The sequence below is a fragment of the Camarhynchus parvulus genome, chromosome 1A (genome assembly GCF_901933205.1).
Source record: "Camarhynchus parvulus chromosome 1A, STF_HiC, whole genome shotgun sequence".
NCBI lineage: Eukaryota > Metazoa > Chordata > Aves > Passeriformes > Thraupidae > Camarhynchus > Camarhynchus parvulus.
This window is the reverse complement of record NC_044586.1, coordinates 11858638-11873105: the sequence shown is the minus strand read 5'-3', so window position 1 is coordinate 11873105 and position 14468 is coordinate 11858638. Positions and strand designations below refer to the sequence as shown.

At 37.6% G+C, this 14468-nt stretch overlaps 1 protein-coding gene across 1 annotated transcript in view; it reads left to right on the top strand.

Moving 5' to 3' along the window:
• Positions 1-12422, top strand: part of SYT10 (synaptotagmin 10) — a 33958-nt gene extending 21536 nt beyond the window's left edge. The window contains exons 4-7 of the mRNA XM_030960163.1: positions 9022-9142; positions 9479-9650; positions 11145-11274; positions 12351-12422. Of these exons, the coding sequence (XP_030816023.1) occupies positions 9022-9142; positions 9479-9650; positions 11145-11274; positions 12351-12422 (495 nt within the window). The remainder of the gene's footprint in view (positions 1-9021; positions 9143-9478; positions 9651-11144; positions 11275-12350) is intronic.
• The last annotated feature ends 2046 nt before the right edge of the window (positions 12423-14468 follow it).

The following is a 14468-nucleotide window of genomic DNA, read 5'->3' as shown; positions in this document are numbered from 1 at the left end:
GAATAAACACTGAGTGGGGTGTTAATCAGTGAGGACTCACTGTCTTAAACACCAGATATAAAGTCTACCAAAGTCATTAACTAGCAGTTAAATGACTAGTGTGGGCCAGAGTCAACTGAACTTTGATAAACCTTGAAAAAGAAAGATCCAGCTGGTTCAACAATTGGTGGAAAATCATTCTAATCCAAGCAAATGTGCTTTGGTGTTCATAAAGAATCCTTGCAAGTCAAGCAGGCTGTGTGAGTGAGAAAGGCCATACCCACCCACTAGAGCCCAGGAACCAAGGTGCCATTCTGCAAATATATTTCTCTCATGCTTTTTACTTCTTCACCTTTGCTGTGTTTTGTGGTATGTTCTGAGAAGATTCAGACATGATTCCTACAACCAGTGGTCTGCTCATGCTAAATGATAGATGCGGAAAATAATAGAAGTGATATATCAAAGAATTAGTCCAAAACTTAAAAAAAAATGGAAGCAGCCTCTCCTCAGCTGTGAATTTTTTATATCTCTTCCACAGTCAAGAATTTTCTACTCAGAAGTTAAAATGAGGGTAAAAACAATTCCTATTACCAGTGTGAAAAGAATATATTCTTATGACACCAAATTCTGCTGTCTTAAACACTACTAGAGATATTTACCAAGAAGATGAATTGCAACTTTTTGCCTATGAAGGAAATTGCCACAGGAGATCAGGAGATTCTTTGTTATGCAATAACTCTTTGTCAGTAGTTAACATAATTTTTAAGAGTTTTGTTTGTCCAACCATAAGGAGTTTTTATTTGGTACAGGAAATACAATCTGGGAAAATCAGACTGGATGGTTGCACTGAGTCCTTTTGGCTCTAAACCAAATGACTCTATGAATCTACATTTTTAATACACTTTATTTGCTCCTAATAATAATTTGAAATTTTTCTCTGGAAGTGCAGGATTGGTCCTCACACACACACTCATTTTTATTCTCATTGTTTTCAGATGCTGATATTTATTCACATTTTGTAGTTTGGGTTTTTGCCTTCATTTCTTCATTCATACCATTGTTTCTCTGTTAAATTTCTGTATTGTTGTTGTTTCTATATTGGAAACGTACCACATTTTTTAATATGTAACATGTACCTTTTTAAGGGCTAAAGTATATTTCTCTCTTAAAGTTAGATTATTAATGTAAATTTAGAGCAAAATCAGTAGTATAGGAAAAGTATCTTAGATATCTGTTATGTCCCCAAATTTTGCTTGAATAGGTGATTGAATTTTTAATTAATAATCCATCATTTGCTTCTGTAAACCTGATTAATTAAAAAAAAAAAAAGGAAAAAAATCAAGAGTCAGCTTTGGACTACCTGTGAAGATTGTTCATTATATTGGAATACTGTAAATCTCACTACACTTGAGAAAATTAATTCATAATATTAGACGCAAACAAATAAGATCAAATGGATTGTTTAATCAACACATGAGGCTTCTGTTTTTGCCAGGTGCTTGTAAGTTTTGCATACATTTCTGAGGTTTTGTTACTATCAAAATATAACTGCATACTTTTAAAAAAGAAAACTCTCTATGTGGAATTGCTAACAAGCACTTCTAATATGCAGTGTCTTAAAATTTTCTAGGTAAGAAGTCCACTGCTTGGGATCCAACAATTTCTGCACGTAAATGTTTATTAGGTTACTATAATACTTTTAAAAATTATCATCTGCTTTGGAAACTTCCTCTAATGCTGTCACCTAAAAAAAATTGGCAAGAGACTGTCAGAAAGCTTTTTTTTTCTGAAGGGATCCTGTGAAGTCTGTTAGAGTAACCAATTATAGGAAACCATGCAACTGGGAAAAAAAATAAAGCTCAGAATTTAGAGGCAAGCCATTCCCATTTCCAACAGTGGTAGTCTTTTGGGGATCTTAGTCATCAAATTGTCATGTACTTGTACCCTCTTGAATTATCTCATGTAGACAGATGGAACTTGATTATTATTTAGTTCCCCAACACCAGGCATTTCAGCGCTGCAGTTTGCTCATTTGTGAAGTGGAATGTAAAAGCAGATTTTGTAAGGACACAGTCTTCGTGTGATGTCCGTGGTGCACAACTGCTGTTTCTAAAGCAATTGGAATATAATTATTAGCCTCTCTGGGAAAGACAGAAGTGCTTAAATATATATCTTTTTAAATAAGTAGGACAGTAACATTTGTCCCAGTTCATTTATATCAAACTCTTGCCAGAGTAGGAAATAACACAGGTAATTCTGCTGGCTGTTGGCCTCTGTTATGGCAATAGATTCTTCTGATTTCCTCATCCAACAAGAATGAAGCCCACCTCTGAATTTCACCCAGAGCATAATCTTTGCTTTGTTTTCTCCATCTCTCCTGTTTTGTAAGTGGACAAAGCTTTAGACCTTTCCCTGAGTAAGGCAGTTGTGGTAGAGAGCTGGCAGAGGTGGTTTTTTGTAGCCTAGGCTTGAGGCCACATTTTAAGGATTGTCCTTTTTCCTTGTGTTCAAACAGCAGCACTATGAGGAAATGTTTCATCACCAGCAATGTGGTGGGCCAAGCCCTACAGCTACCCATCTTCATCAGAATGCACTTAGACTTCTGAATGTCTCTGGAAATGCACCTGAAAGGTTTGACAGAACCTTAACCAGGTTCCTAAAAGTCCTTAAAAAACCTTAAACAGGTTCTTAAAAGTCCTTAAAAGACTCAGGGCTTGCCAGTGTAGGAACATTGATCATCTCTGCAAATGGGAGCAGCCCCTTCTAAGCCAAGAACTGCTGGCACTTGCATTTCTGCTCAGGGCCAGTGATAAAAGGGATCCATGTGACCAGTGCTGCTGCTGAGCAGGGGAGAGAATACTATGGATCATTCTTCAAACCTTTTGGAGACCTTCACTTAAACCTTTTGGAGACCTTAATTTGTGTTTGGAACTGCTTTAGGTCTGACTGATAACTAGAAAAGGCAATGGAGAAAAGGTGGGTTTCTGTCCAGTTACTGAAGGCAGGGAAGGTTTCTATTTTTATTATTTAATGTTTCTTTTCATTTGAAATGAGAAATTATTTTAATATTTTGATTTTCTAGAGGCAAACTGCTACTTTCACTCTACCCTAAAAGTAATAAATATTAGGTGAATGAAGGGCATGGTTTCCTCGAGGGATTTTAATATCTCTGCAACTGCAAAGTCTCTTTGCAGACATTGCACTGCAGCTCCAGAAAAGCATCTTTCTATGGGGGGCCACATACAATTTGGTTCATTCTCCTGTCACAGTTGGTTCACAGAAGCACCTCTGCTCACAGCTGTTCCGAGGCAGGAATACGCAACCCCTCAGTGCACAAGACACATGATTCTGTACAGAGGGAGCAGCACAAGGAGCACCCAGGAGGCTTCCAGGGCATTCTGCAGCCTCAAGGAATTCTCCCTCTGCCATCAGGGCTGCAACCAGCAGCAGAGCTTAGCCAGAGCAACCAGGGTGACAGGCTCAGCCAAGCATCAGCCCCCTACAAAGAGACGACACAGTCATTCTAGAGCAACAGGCCCCACTGCTTCCATACTGTCCTCCACAGAGGCAAGAACAAACACAAACTTAATTGATTCATTTCCCAGGGCAACAGCTCAATCAGGAGCTGGTGCTGAGAGGAAGGAAAGAGCTGGGTTTGATGTGCAAAGAATAACAGGAGACGAAAATAAATATTAGCGGTGGGCACAAGGTTTCCAAAGGAAAATCCCCTCGGGAGGTGGTAGAATTAGCTCTGCAGTCTGAGCCTCACAGAACTTTTAATAATTTCTGTGATAGCAAGGGTACCATCAGATTCTAAATGCATAAATGAGAAAACAGACTGGTAGATTTCTCTTCTGTTTATACTATCACCCTTTGAACTCTTGCTATATGCCTCAAAAGCAGGAATACCTTAATACATTCTTAGCTAATTTTCTCAGGGGGTGGTTCTTCTTTCTCCTTCTATCCAACTCCCAATATTCATTGTCACATTTTATCCCTGATTCTTGAAGTTTAATGTCAGTAGTTTTTTATTGGAAAGCAGAAATATGTATAATATGTTTCTAAACAGAGAAAGAGAAATCTGTGCTATGGGGGAATTATCCTCCTGCAATATTTGAGTAATCCAAAGGTCTCCCTCTGCCAACGCATTTTTCTTTAAATTTAAATTTAAATTTTCTTTAAATTTACATACTATATAGAAGAACAGTTTTCAGTGTTACTAAAGGAAACAGCTAAAAGTTGAGAAAAGCAAATGCTTTAATACCTTCTTAGGTAGCTAGAAAATTACTATTATTATTTATTATAGTGGCTTGTTCAAAATATAGCAGGAAAATTGAGAATGAAATTTGCAATTAATTTGGTTAGAAATCAAGTACAAATTCATGTTGCTGTTAGTATTTTTGTGCTACACTACATGAAGTCTTTAAAACATCATGCCAATTACAATTGATAGGAAAGTAGTTCCAGATATTAAAATCAAGATTAAGAACTGAAGTTGTTACTGTGGATTATGATTATATGAATGGTAAATAAAGTAGCAACAAGTAATTTGTTGAGGGAATCTAACTTCTGCTGCACTACTAATTATGCAGATACTTGTTATTTTAACCATAGAAATTAATGACAGACTAGTAACAACAAAATCATGTAAATTTTCCAGTTCCAGTAGCATTTACATAGTTCATTGTAAGAATATAGAGCAAGTTGCTGTTTTAAGATTTTGTTGGAATTTCAAAACTTGAAAAACTAATGGAAAAGAAGAGGAAACAAACATCAGGTGAAAAAATGGTCTAAAGTTCACTTGTGACTCAGTAATGACACGTTTTTGCATATATGGGGTCCCTATAGGCTTTTCACCCCTGCTGTCACAGGAAATCAGTTAAGATTTTGGCACAGAGGAGGGAGACGATGAAAGTTATAGAAAGTATCAGTATAGGGAATAAACAGTTTTCTTGTTCAGTTTCAGTTATGGGGGCTGATACCTGAGTAGAACCACCCTGAACATGGAAGGATCTGTAGCCACCTACCCCAGTGAACTTGTGGGGGTTCCTAGTTAAAAGTTGTCTCTTTTACTGAATTTTGTGGAGACTACTGAGAAAATTAATTGGAGCAAGTGGCAGCAAAGCTTCTTCCAGCAACAGCAGTTCAAAAACTTTGATCAGTTTAATTGATGCTCCCCTACAAGTTCTCCAAACTTCTCTTCATATCCCTTCCCTTTTATCCATATTGTGAGTGGGGAGCACAGCCTCTGTAGAAATGCTGCAATTTTTATAGGCATATGTGTAGGAAATGAGAGCACTGGTGTCCATTGGGTATGATAACAAATAGAATAGAATAAGAATTTTTTTATTTCTGACTGCGCCAACTCCTGGACTAATTTCCCAGGAGCCCACAAGGCAGAGAATGTGGACAGATCCTAGTGGATCCATCCTAATGGAAGTAATGGAAAAATATTATTAGCACATTCATTCACGTGGTTACTAATGTGGGGTGAGAATTATGCTAATTTTAAAAATCTGCATTCAGTAGCTCAAAACCCACGAAGTTCATCAGAATAACTGATATGTGCATGTCAGACCATTTTCTAATTTGTTTTATTTTGTTCTAGACCCACCATACCAGAAAATGAATGGGGTAAAGGTAAAAGGGTAGCTATGAAAGCAACTGAAGCTGGTAGAGGGCTGGCCACTGTTTCAGGTCCTTAGTGCTGCGTGGTGGCTGATGGACACAAAAGGGAAATATTTCACAGGGAAATAAGTGAAGGAGAGATATGGGATATGAGATATTAAGCTTCAACAGAAGCTTCCATTTGCATAAGTGCAGCTGTGCTCGATGCTGGCTTTTCTGTACCTGTTATTGGAAGCCTGTGGGAGGCAATCATTACAAGAATCCATAAAGCTAGCTGTTAATTGAAACCCAAATTTAGTTCAAGAAGAAAAAGAAAAGCTCAAAATAGGTCTATAAAAGAGATAAAATGTCATGGCACTTAAGTCATGTGCAATTTTCATAAATATGTGATATATGTAAGGGAATCTGAGGATTATTTTAAAATATGCACAAATCACAACCACCGGATTGTGTCTTGTGAGTTGTGTTTTGTTTGAGGCATACTGTGATGCAGATGTGATTGTTGGGGGCAGTCTGTGCCTTGGTGTTTCAGGTTTGCTTGTACTGAAGTGCTCCTGTCAGACTACTTCTGTCAGCTTAATTATCTAGTGAATTATAACATGAAAAAACACATCAATTTCCCATAGCACTGAGATTCTAAATTAAATTGAATGCTATATTTAAATCTCAACTAAAATTAATAATGTTTAAGGATCACGGAATTTAAAAATGTTACTCATGATAATCAATGTGATTAACAAAGACTGTAATGAGAAGTTTAAAAAAAACATAACAAAACAGTTACTATCTTTATAATCTAGGTCTGAATCTGTGTTTTCAGCTCCAAATTTATGAATCTCTAGTGTTCAAATTAACAATAAAAGTGTATGTGTGAAAATGGAGATATCTCAAACATTTTTGCAATACCCAGTTTCTTATACTATAATTATAGTATAATTATATAGGTATAATTTTAATCTTAATTCTTCCAAAGAACATTTAGAACTTCACACATTCACACTCCTGTGTGAAAAAAAGATCACCAGTCTTGGCAGATCCCCAGAGCAGGAACTGCTTTTCTCTGCCCCTCAAAAATGCAGAGTGACAACAGAGTGAGTTTGGGAAGCATTTTGAGCAATGCTTCTTTTAAAGTATTTTAAAATATTAGTACATAGTCGGTATTCTGCTTTATCAGCTGAGCTCACACAAACCATTGAGTGTCTACCCAATTCCTCTTCAAAAAGAAATAACAGAACACTCAGGCTTATACTCCCATCTTCAAAAATTATTTGTTCTCTATTCACCTACACAAACCATCTCTCTGAAGAAGAAAAAATTAGATATTTTTATGAGCTATCCATGATGTTTCATGATCCAACCCATCTTCATCACCTTTCTCTACACAGACCTGAGGCAACTTTGAAGCACTAAAACTCAGGGAACTCTATTTTCTTTTCAAATGAAAGAGTGAGATCTGTTTGATATATGGATATGAGAAACAACCATCAGACTCCAAACTCAGAGAGTAATGCCAGTAGGAGAAACTCTGCTTGAAACTGTGTTCAGATATGTCAGAACTGTAAAACTTAATACATCACCTGCCACTGTAACAAATGAGTGGAAAGAATTGCCATTCAATTGTTCAGGTTTTATGTGTTTTCTGAAATAGAAAATTTGGTTTGGTAATTTAATCTCTGGCACAAAATTCTGCACTCTTCATGGCAAAGAAAGGGGGAGGTCAAATAGCTGTATTTGTCCTGTGTGAACTGAATGAGCCCAATCATTTTGAAATTCTGGGAAATCTGAAATTCTGACAAGCATGAAATTTGCCCACAGTGCATGTTCACATGCTCATCAAACTAGTAATTGTCAAAACAAAATCCCAGCAAAATGACTGAACTTGTGAATTGACCAACCTGCACAAAAGTCAATATTTTATTACCACTGCAACAGAGACTTTAAAGCTATTCCAAAACTGTATTCTTCAATCTAGTCTGCAATGCAGGGAGAAAAAAAAAAAAACAATAACAAAACAAAATACAAAAAACCCTCACACCCCGAAGCATGTGATAAAGTTCATCTTTACTCAAGAAAGATGTGAAATACTTGTTTCAATTTAGACAGAGTATTAGCCTGAAGGAAGTCAATAAAACTGTTCACAGCAGCTGAAGAATGTGAACAAGTAGCCCAGTCTTGTCTTGTAACAGTAAACAATATATTTGTCATCTACACAGCAATCATTATTTTAATATGTTTCATTTAAAAATATATTATGTTTGCCTTCTGATGCTAGAACAGCTGTACAGTAAATCCAGCAGCTCTCAAACAAATTTTTGCTCTCAGGGTAACTGTAGGTTAGACAGATAAAATACTGAAGCTGAGATGTTAAAAATAAGCTTTTTAGTATTAGCCCAAAAATAAAAGTCCTTTGAGATCACATGAGCGTGCTTGAGAGTGACTGCCTTACAGAGTGGCTTCCTTACATGCCCCTCACAAATTCATATCCTAAGTTCTTAATATGCAATTTTTTGGAGGGTGGGGAGTTAGGTGTAGTTAAAATTTAGAACAGGAAAAATTTAGAACATAGCAAACATCTCAAAACTTAAACTTTTGCAGTGCTAGGATAATTGTATAACCGAGAAAAGGAAGAAATAAGAATTGGTAGAAACTCCCTTAGGTTACACACCTCAAGTATTGTAGCATCTAAACTGTATGGCAACATCTTATTTCATGAGTACTTAGCACATGGTCTCAATATAGAAACTGTTATTAAAATTTATATGGAACCTATCCATCCGTCTGAGTATATTATCCTCCAAAAAGTTGTTGTTGAGCCAGAAAGGCTGTAGGTGCTACTCCTTTACTTTGCTTTTCTTCTGAAACAGAACAACCTCTTAAAGCACGTTGAGAGCAGTAAAGAGAGCAACTTCTACAAGCATGTTCTTCTTTTTGAAGCACTTTGACAGGACCAGCTTTTTATTCACATACCTGTGCAGAAATTATTCTCCTACATAAATTCCAGTGTCTAAAGGGCATGTAAATGTGCATGATCTAAATATTCCATCAGATTTCTTTCTATTTGGGCTGATGGACTATGAGTTTTTTCAAGAGCAGAACTCAACATCCTACTTTCAGCACCTTTTCATTTGTGTGAATTCAACACAAAAATATCAGGAATCCAGAAAGTTTTGTCTCTGATTTTGTTTTAATTTCTCAGTTTAATAATTGAAGATCTTGTCTCCATACTGTTATTTTGTTGTTACTCCTCCTGTACTTTACAGAAATAATTTTTGAAAATTGCTTGTGGCTTTTTCAGAAGCATCTGAGGCTGTAAAAGAAGCCTCTCTTCATGTTAAAAAATATTGCAGTTTTGCATGATCTGAACTGAATTTGGGTAGCATGATCAGGTTTCTAATAATTGCTATTCTTTTTCAGGAAAGCATAGATCTGGGTGAGATCATGTTTTCCCTTTGTTATTTGCCTACTGCTGGGAGAATGACTTTGACAGTCATCAAATGTCGGAATCTCAAAGCAATGGATATAACTGGTGCATCAGGTGAATCTACTTCTTTTAAAAAAGGCAGGGTCTGTTCAGGAAGGGGATGAGTAAGAGCTCCTTGGGTTTTGTGTGTCTAACATGGCTGTGGGATGGAAGTGGCAGAGAATGAGCACAGACCCTGTTTGGATGGACTGGCAGCCAGTGTGTCTGTTCAGCATGGCCATACCTTTCCTTTGCACTTACAGCATGGTGAAAGCAGTGTTTTCCAGGGTCACTCAAATCTTTGCAACCTTTTACCTTAGCAGTATAACATTCCTACCACAAATACTGTTCTTATGCTACCATTTGAATGGCTTTGAGTCCTAATGCATGAACTCATTATCTGTTACTCAGATCCGTACGTCAAAGTGTCGCTGATGTGCGAGGGACGGAGGCTGAAAAAGAGGAAAACAACCACAAAGAAGAACACACTGAATCCTGTTTATAATGAGGCCATCATCTTTGATATCCCTCCAGAGAATGTGGACCAGGTCAGCCTCTCCATTGCAGTGATGGATTATGACAGGTAAGCACAGTTCACTTTCTGACCAGAGACAGCTCCTGATCACTGCAAGCAACTGCTTTTGCCATGAGCTTACAAGCAGCTTCAGCATCCCAAAAGATAAAGCCTTGGGGCCTTTTCATGAAGAAATTTAAAGCTTCCACACCTTTTAAAGCACATGGCTTTTTATCTGTGTCATAAATGACTGAGATGATGAAGAAATATGGCTCAATTTTCTTTCAAGCCTCTAGGCCTGACACACATTCCTGTTCATTTCTGGAGGCTGGACTATGTACAAACTTTATAAATCAGGTATGTCTTCTAGCTTAAAAAAGTCCCTCACACCTTTAATTTCTATTTAAATAACAGGTATTTGAAACTAAAGAAAATTACAATGACTCAAAAGGAATTAAATGCTAATTATGTCATTGAACTAAGTCGTTAATTATTTCTTCGATTGATTCAGTAAAATTACCTTTCAATGTGTAACCTTCAATATGTAACCTTTGGGTTCAGCACTCACTGATAACATGTCTTAGGCTAATTATCAATGGCTTCACTGAGAACTGACAGGAAAAGACTCTTGCTTAAAGCGACTCAAGGACTGCAGGTTGATCAAGACTGTGACTGACAGAATCCTGCCCAAGCCAAGTCTGCTTCATTCAAGAGCTATTAGTAATGAGCTCCTGAGACTGCATGGCAAATAAACAGTGAAAGTCCAATTTAACATCACCCTTCAGATTGTTTTCCCTTGCCATCAGATTTCTGGTTGCTCTCCAAGCTCTGCCAGGAAGACTTTCTCACTCAGACGTGACAGAGGCACCGTGGTGCCATTAGCAGGGAAGGACCAGAGCAGCTTGCACACTTCCAGTCCTCCCCAGCTCCTCCCTTCCCAGAACTTGCTAAGGGGAAATTGGAAAGCATTATTCTATGGTACATAGAGCCAAGGTACAGAAAATTACTTTCTGGTGTTCCTCAACCAGTTTGTGGCACTGTGAGGAGCACGAAGTACTAAGGTATAGCCTATCACAACTATGACTCTTACCTTTCACAATTTTGACTGAACTTCCAAAGATCACAACAGCTAGAGCTAAGAAATAGTTTATGAAATTATGTCTTAGAGCATTTGCAGCAGGAAATGTATTCCCCACCATTTTCCTTCACCTTCCTCTCACACAAAATTCAAGCATGTTTTCCTTCAGATAACTTTGTGCATTATGATCCTTTTCTGTCCTTGTGTCTTTTGGGTTGTAACCTTTTAATGGCAAGGATTATGTTTTCATTGCTATTTTTATAGCTACAAGAAGCACTCTGGTAGTGGCTGGAGGTTTTTGATGTTACCATTACAGAATTTAATATTACTATACTACCATTACAACTAATATCTGTAATAAATGACGTGAAAACTTTGGTCCTGTATTCTGTGCCACACTAAGCCAGTAAACAGGATTGTATATCAGATGTTATTAAAACTATTTTTTATTAAAAATAAATTCTTTCTCACTCTGCAATTCCCAGGGTAGGGCACAATGAGGTCATTGGAGTGTGCCGGACAGGAATTGATGCCGAAGGCCTTGGAAGAGATCACTGGAATGAAATGTTGGCTTACCCACGTAAACCAATAACTCACTGGCACCCACTAGTAGAGGTAAGAAGTAGCAAAATTTTCTCTTTGATATTGAATGGTTTTGCCCCTCACATTTATGGGCTTCTGAGAATCATGAAAATCAGTGCAGCATCTATAGAGCATGTAGAAGATCATTAGCACAGCCTAAATCTAGTTGTATGGGTTTATCTATCATTTAAAAGGGCCATTTCAACAGTTTTCATGATGCTCTGATGGCATTGTAAGATTACATTTAGGCATTTTAAATTCCCAGAGATAAAGAGCTTACAGCTACTTAGAAGAGATCATTTGCAAAAATTTCAAAAGCAATCATTTCCTATTCAAAAATCTTTAGCATAAGCTGCTGTTGCTAAAACATTAATCTGTAACTGGCCTGCAAATTAGGCTAAATTGTGGCAACATACCAGCAGCTCCCTCCAGAATTATTCAACAGATGCTTACTGGAAGCTTTTTCAAATGTAGGGGTGGTTATATCCACAAGTCCTTGGGCTTGAACTCCCTCTGCGATCTGCTGTGGCCACACATTGTTGGTGCTCTGTACACAAAAATCCTCACAGCTCTGGACTCAGAAAGACACATGTTGAAGACTTAGGAAGCATCAGGGGCACAGAGGCACTGTTTAGCCCATCACAAAAGCAATCTGTAGAAAAATGATTTGCTGCCTGAAGCCATGTGATTTCCCCCAGTCTATAGCACATGGCTGCACAACATGTCCTGTGAGAGGTAGCAAAAGCATATCAAGGCTTCAGTAAACCACCAAGAAGAGCGTGGGGGCAAGGAAACTGAGTCAATGCAGCCCAGAAATGTCTTTTAGAGGGCTCTGTCTGGTCTATGTAAGTCAGGAGACAGAGGTGCTAGAGGTGTTGGTGAAATAAACCCATTCCTGAGTCAGAGGCATTTTTAGTAGGTCACTTTAGAAATTTTCTTTCCATTATTAGTTCTGCTGGAGAATTTGACGCCAGAGACTTTGATCCAGAGACTAGAAAGGGTCTGGATGTGATCTGGATTCTTTTTTGAGAGAGTCTCTCATTCTCTGAAATGAGTGAGATGCACAGCCAGATGTGATGATATTTATAAAAATAACACTTTTCTTGCAGCTACCTGGCCGAGCAACCAGTTTTGACAGCCAGGGATCCTGTTCCTCACCCAAACCACCACTTACGCCCTAGGAGCCAGAATGGATCCATCCTGCTCAGTGTCCAAAGCTCCCCCCTAGCTCACATCTACATCAACAGAAGGTTTGCATCCTGCAGATGAACTGTATCCATATTTTTTTATCAAAATGCATCTTTCCTATTCCAAGTCTAATATGACTGTTTATAATAATTTGTTAAAGTGTGAATGAAGTTGACTAGACTCAAATATAACCCTTCCTTGTGCAAATTCATTCACCTGTTTTATCTCTGCCATATATCCTGGGTCATATTCAAGCAGTGGTTTGATGGGGCCTCTATCTTTTCAGAGGCAAAGAAACCAGAAAAAAAGATTCCTTAAGTAATTCAAAACTACTGCGCCTTTTAACACCTAATTCTTTCGAATAAATAGTCATATGCGGCTCATGTAGTAAATTCCTTCTAAGTTGCACTAAATTCTCTATGACTTTGCAAGATAGCACTTCAAACTGAATGTTGCATGAAAAAAAAAACAACTGTTGTCATGTTTTGAGTAGCTGGAAAATCAGTTCATTCCTTGGGCAGGGAAGAAGGGCTGATTTAAAGCCCACTGGAGGCAATGAGGCGGATCTACTGACTTCAATGGGTTTTATTCCAGCCCTTCTGAAATAGGTATGAGAACTGGATCTATGCAGTTATAACCTTCCAGCACTCATGATGACAGCTGCATCTCTACACAAGTCAAACTGCAGAGGAGAGAATGTTCAGACATAAAGGAATTGATTTAATGTGATTTATCTCTTCACAAAATTGACCAAATATTGCAGTTACCCACAACGCTTTTGTGATTCTTGATTTAATGTGACAGACTTAGATTTCTTTGAAGTTATTTTGACTGAGTGCACAGCACACATGGAATTTAGTTTCTGGTTGCTGGCTGAATGCCTCTAGACACATATTCTAAATATGAATTTGAGATGTGTTTTCTGTCAGTCTATGGAGAGACAAATCGAAATGTGACTATTTTACAAACAAGTAAACTCATTTATTAGAATACATAGTGACAGCAAATGCAAAAATCTATTTGCTGTAGTCAGATACTTTAAAAACTAGAAGAGAACTACATATTATTTCATGGATTTATCTCCAAACACTGCAGTTTACCTCAATCAGATAAATCAGATAGTTACTTTCTTTTTTCTTCTTTTTCTTTTCTTTCTGTGAAGAGTGTCACACAGACAGCATGATTGGGTCCGAGATTTTGAAAGCTGGACTGTAATTAGAAAAAGTTAGGAGGTGGCACTTTTTGTATCTTTGCAATATATATAAAGAAAACAGAGGAGACACTGTTTTCCAAAACAGCATTTTTACAGAAGTGTCATGCAGGAGAAAAACAACAAAGGAAGATTGATTTATGATCATGAAATAAATTTTGACAATTCATCTGGATATGAAGGGAAAAGGTCGTTTTGGCAAACTTCTGAAGAACCATTTGGAGTTTGTTTAGCCTGTCTGACACAAAACATGTTCCTGAAGATGCAGTCCCTCCATGCCACTGACTGATCTCTAAGACAGACAAAAATGCCTTTAAGTGTCTTAAACTGCTCCAGAAAAGCTAGCAGAGCTGGTCTTAACATTACAGGTGTATCTAAGTCAAAAAAGGAGGCACTTTTATACCGTGCGTCCTGTGCCTATGAACACAGCAAGCAAGCAAATAAATATAAAAATCAATCTCTCAGACAGTCTTTACAAATAAGGGGGAAAAAAGAAAATAAAAGAAGGAAAAAAGGGGAAAAAGCAAAGGCTCCAGCCCAAGTTTTTGAATCCCTGTTTCAGGTTGTTATTCATGGCTTCTAGGCAGAAATGGTTTCTCCCAGAGAGGATTGGTAATGCTGAACTCTGATCCTCCCTGCTTAAGATTGTATTTTCATCACCATAAATACAGGGCAGCCTTGCAGAATTTCATTCCTTCTTTTGCTCTGGATGAGTAATTTTTTTAATAGGAGAACAAACTCTCCTCTGTGAGGTTTATTTCCTCTCCTATCATTGTTATCCTAACAAAATTCTGTGGCCTAGATAATTTTCAACGTGATTCTGCAAGGC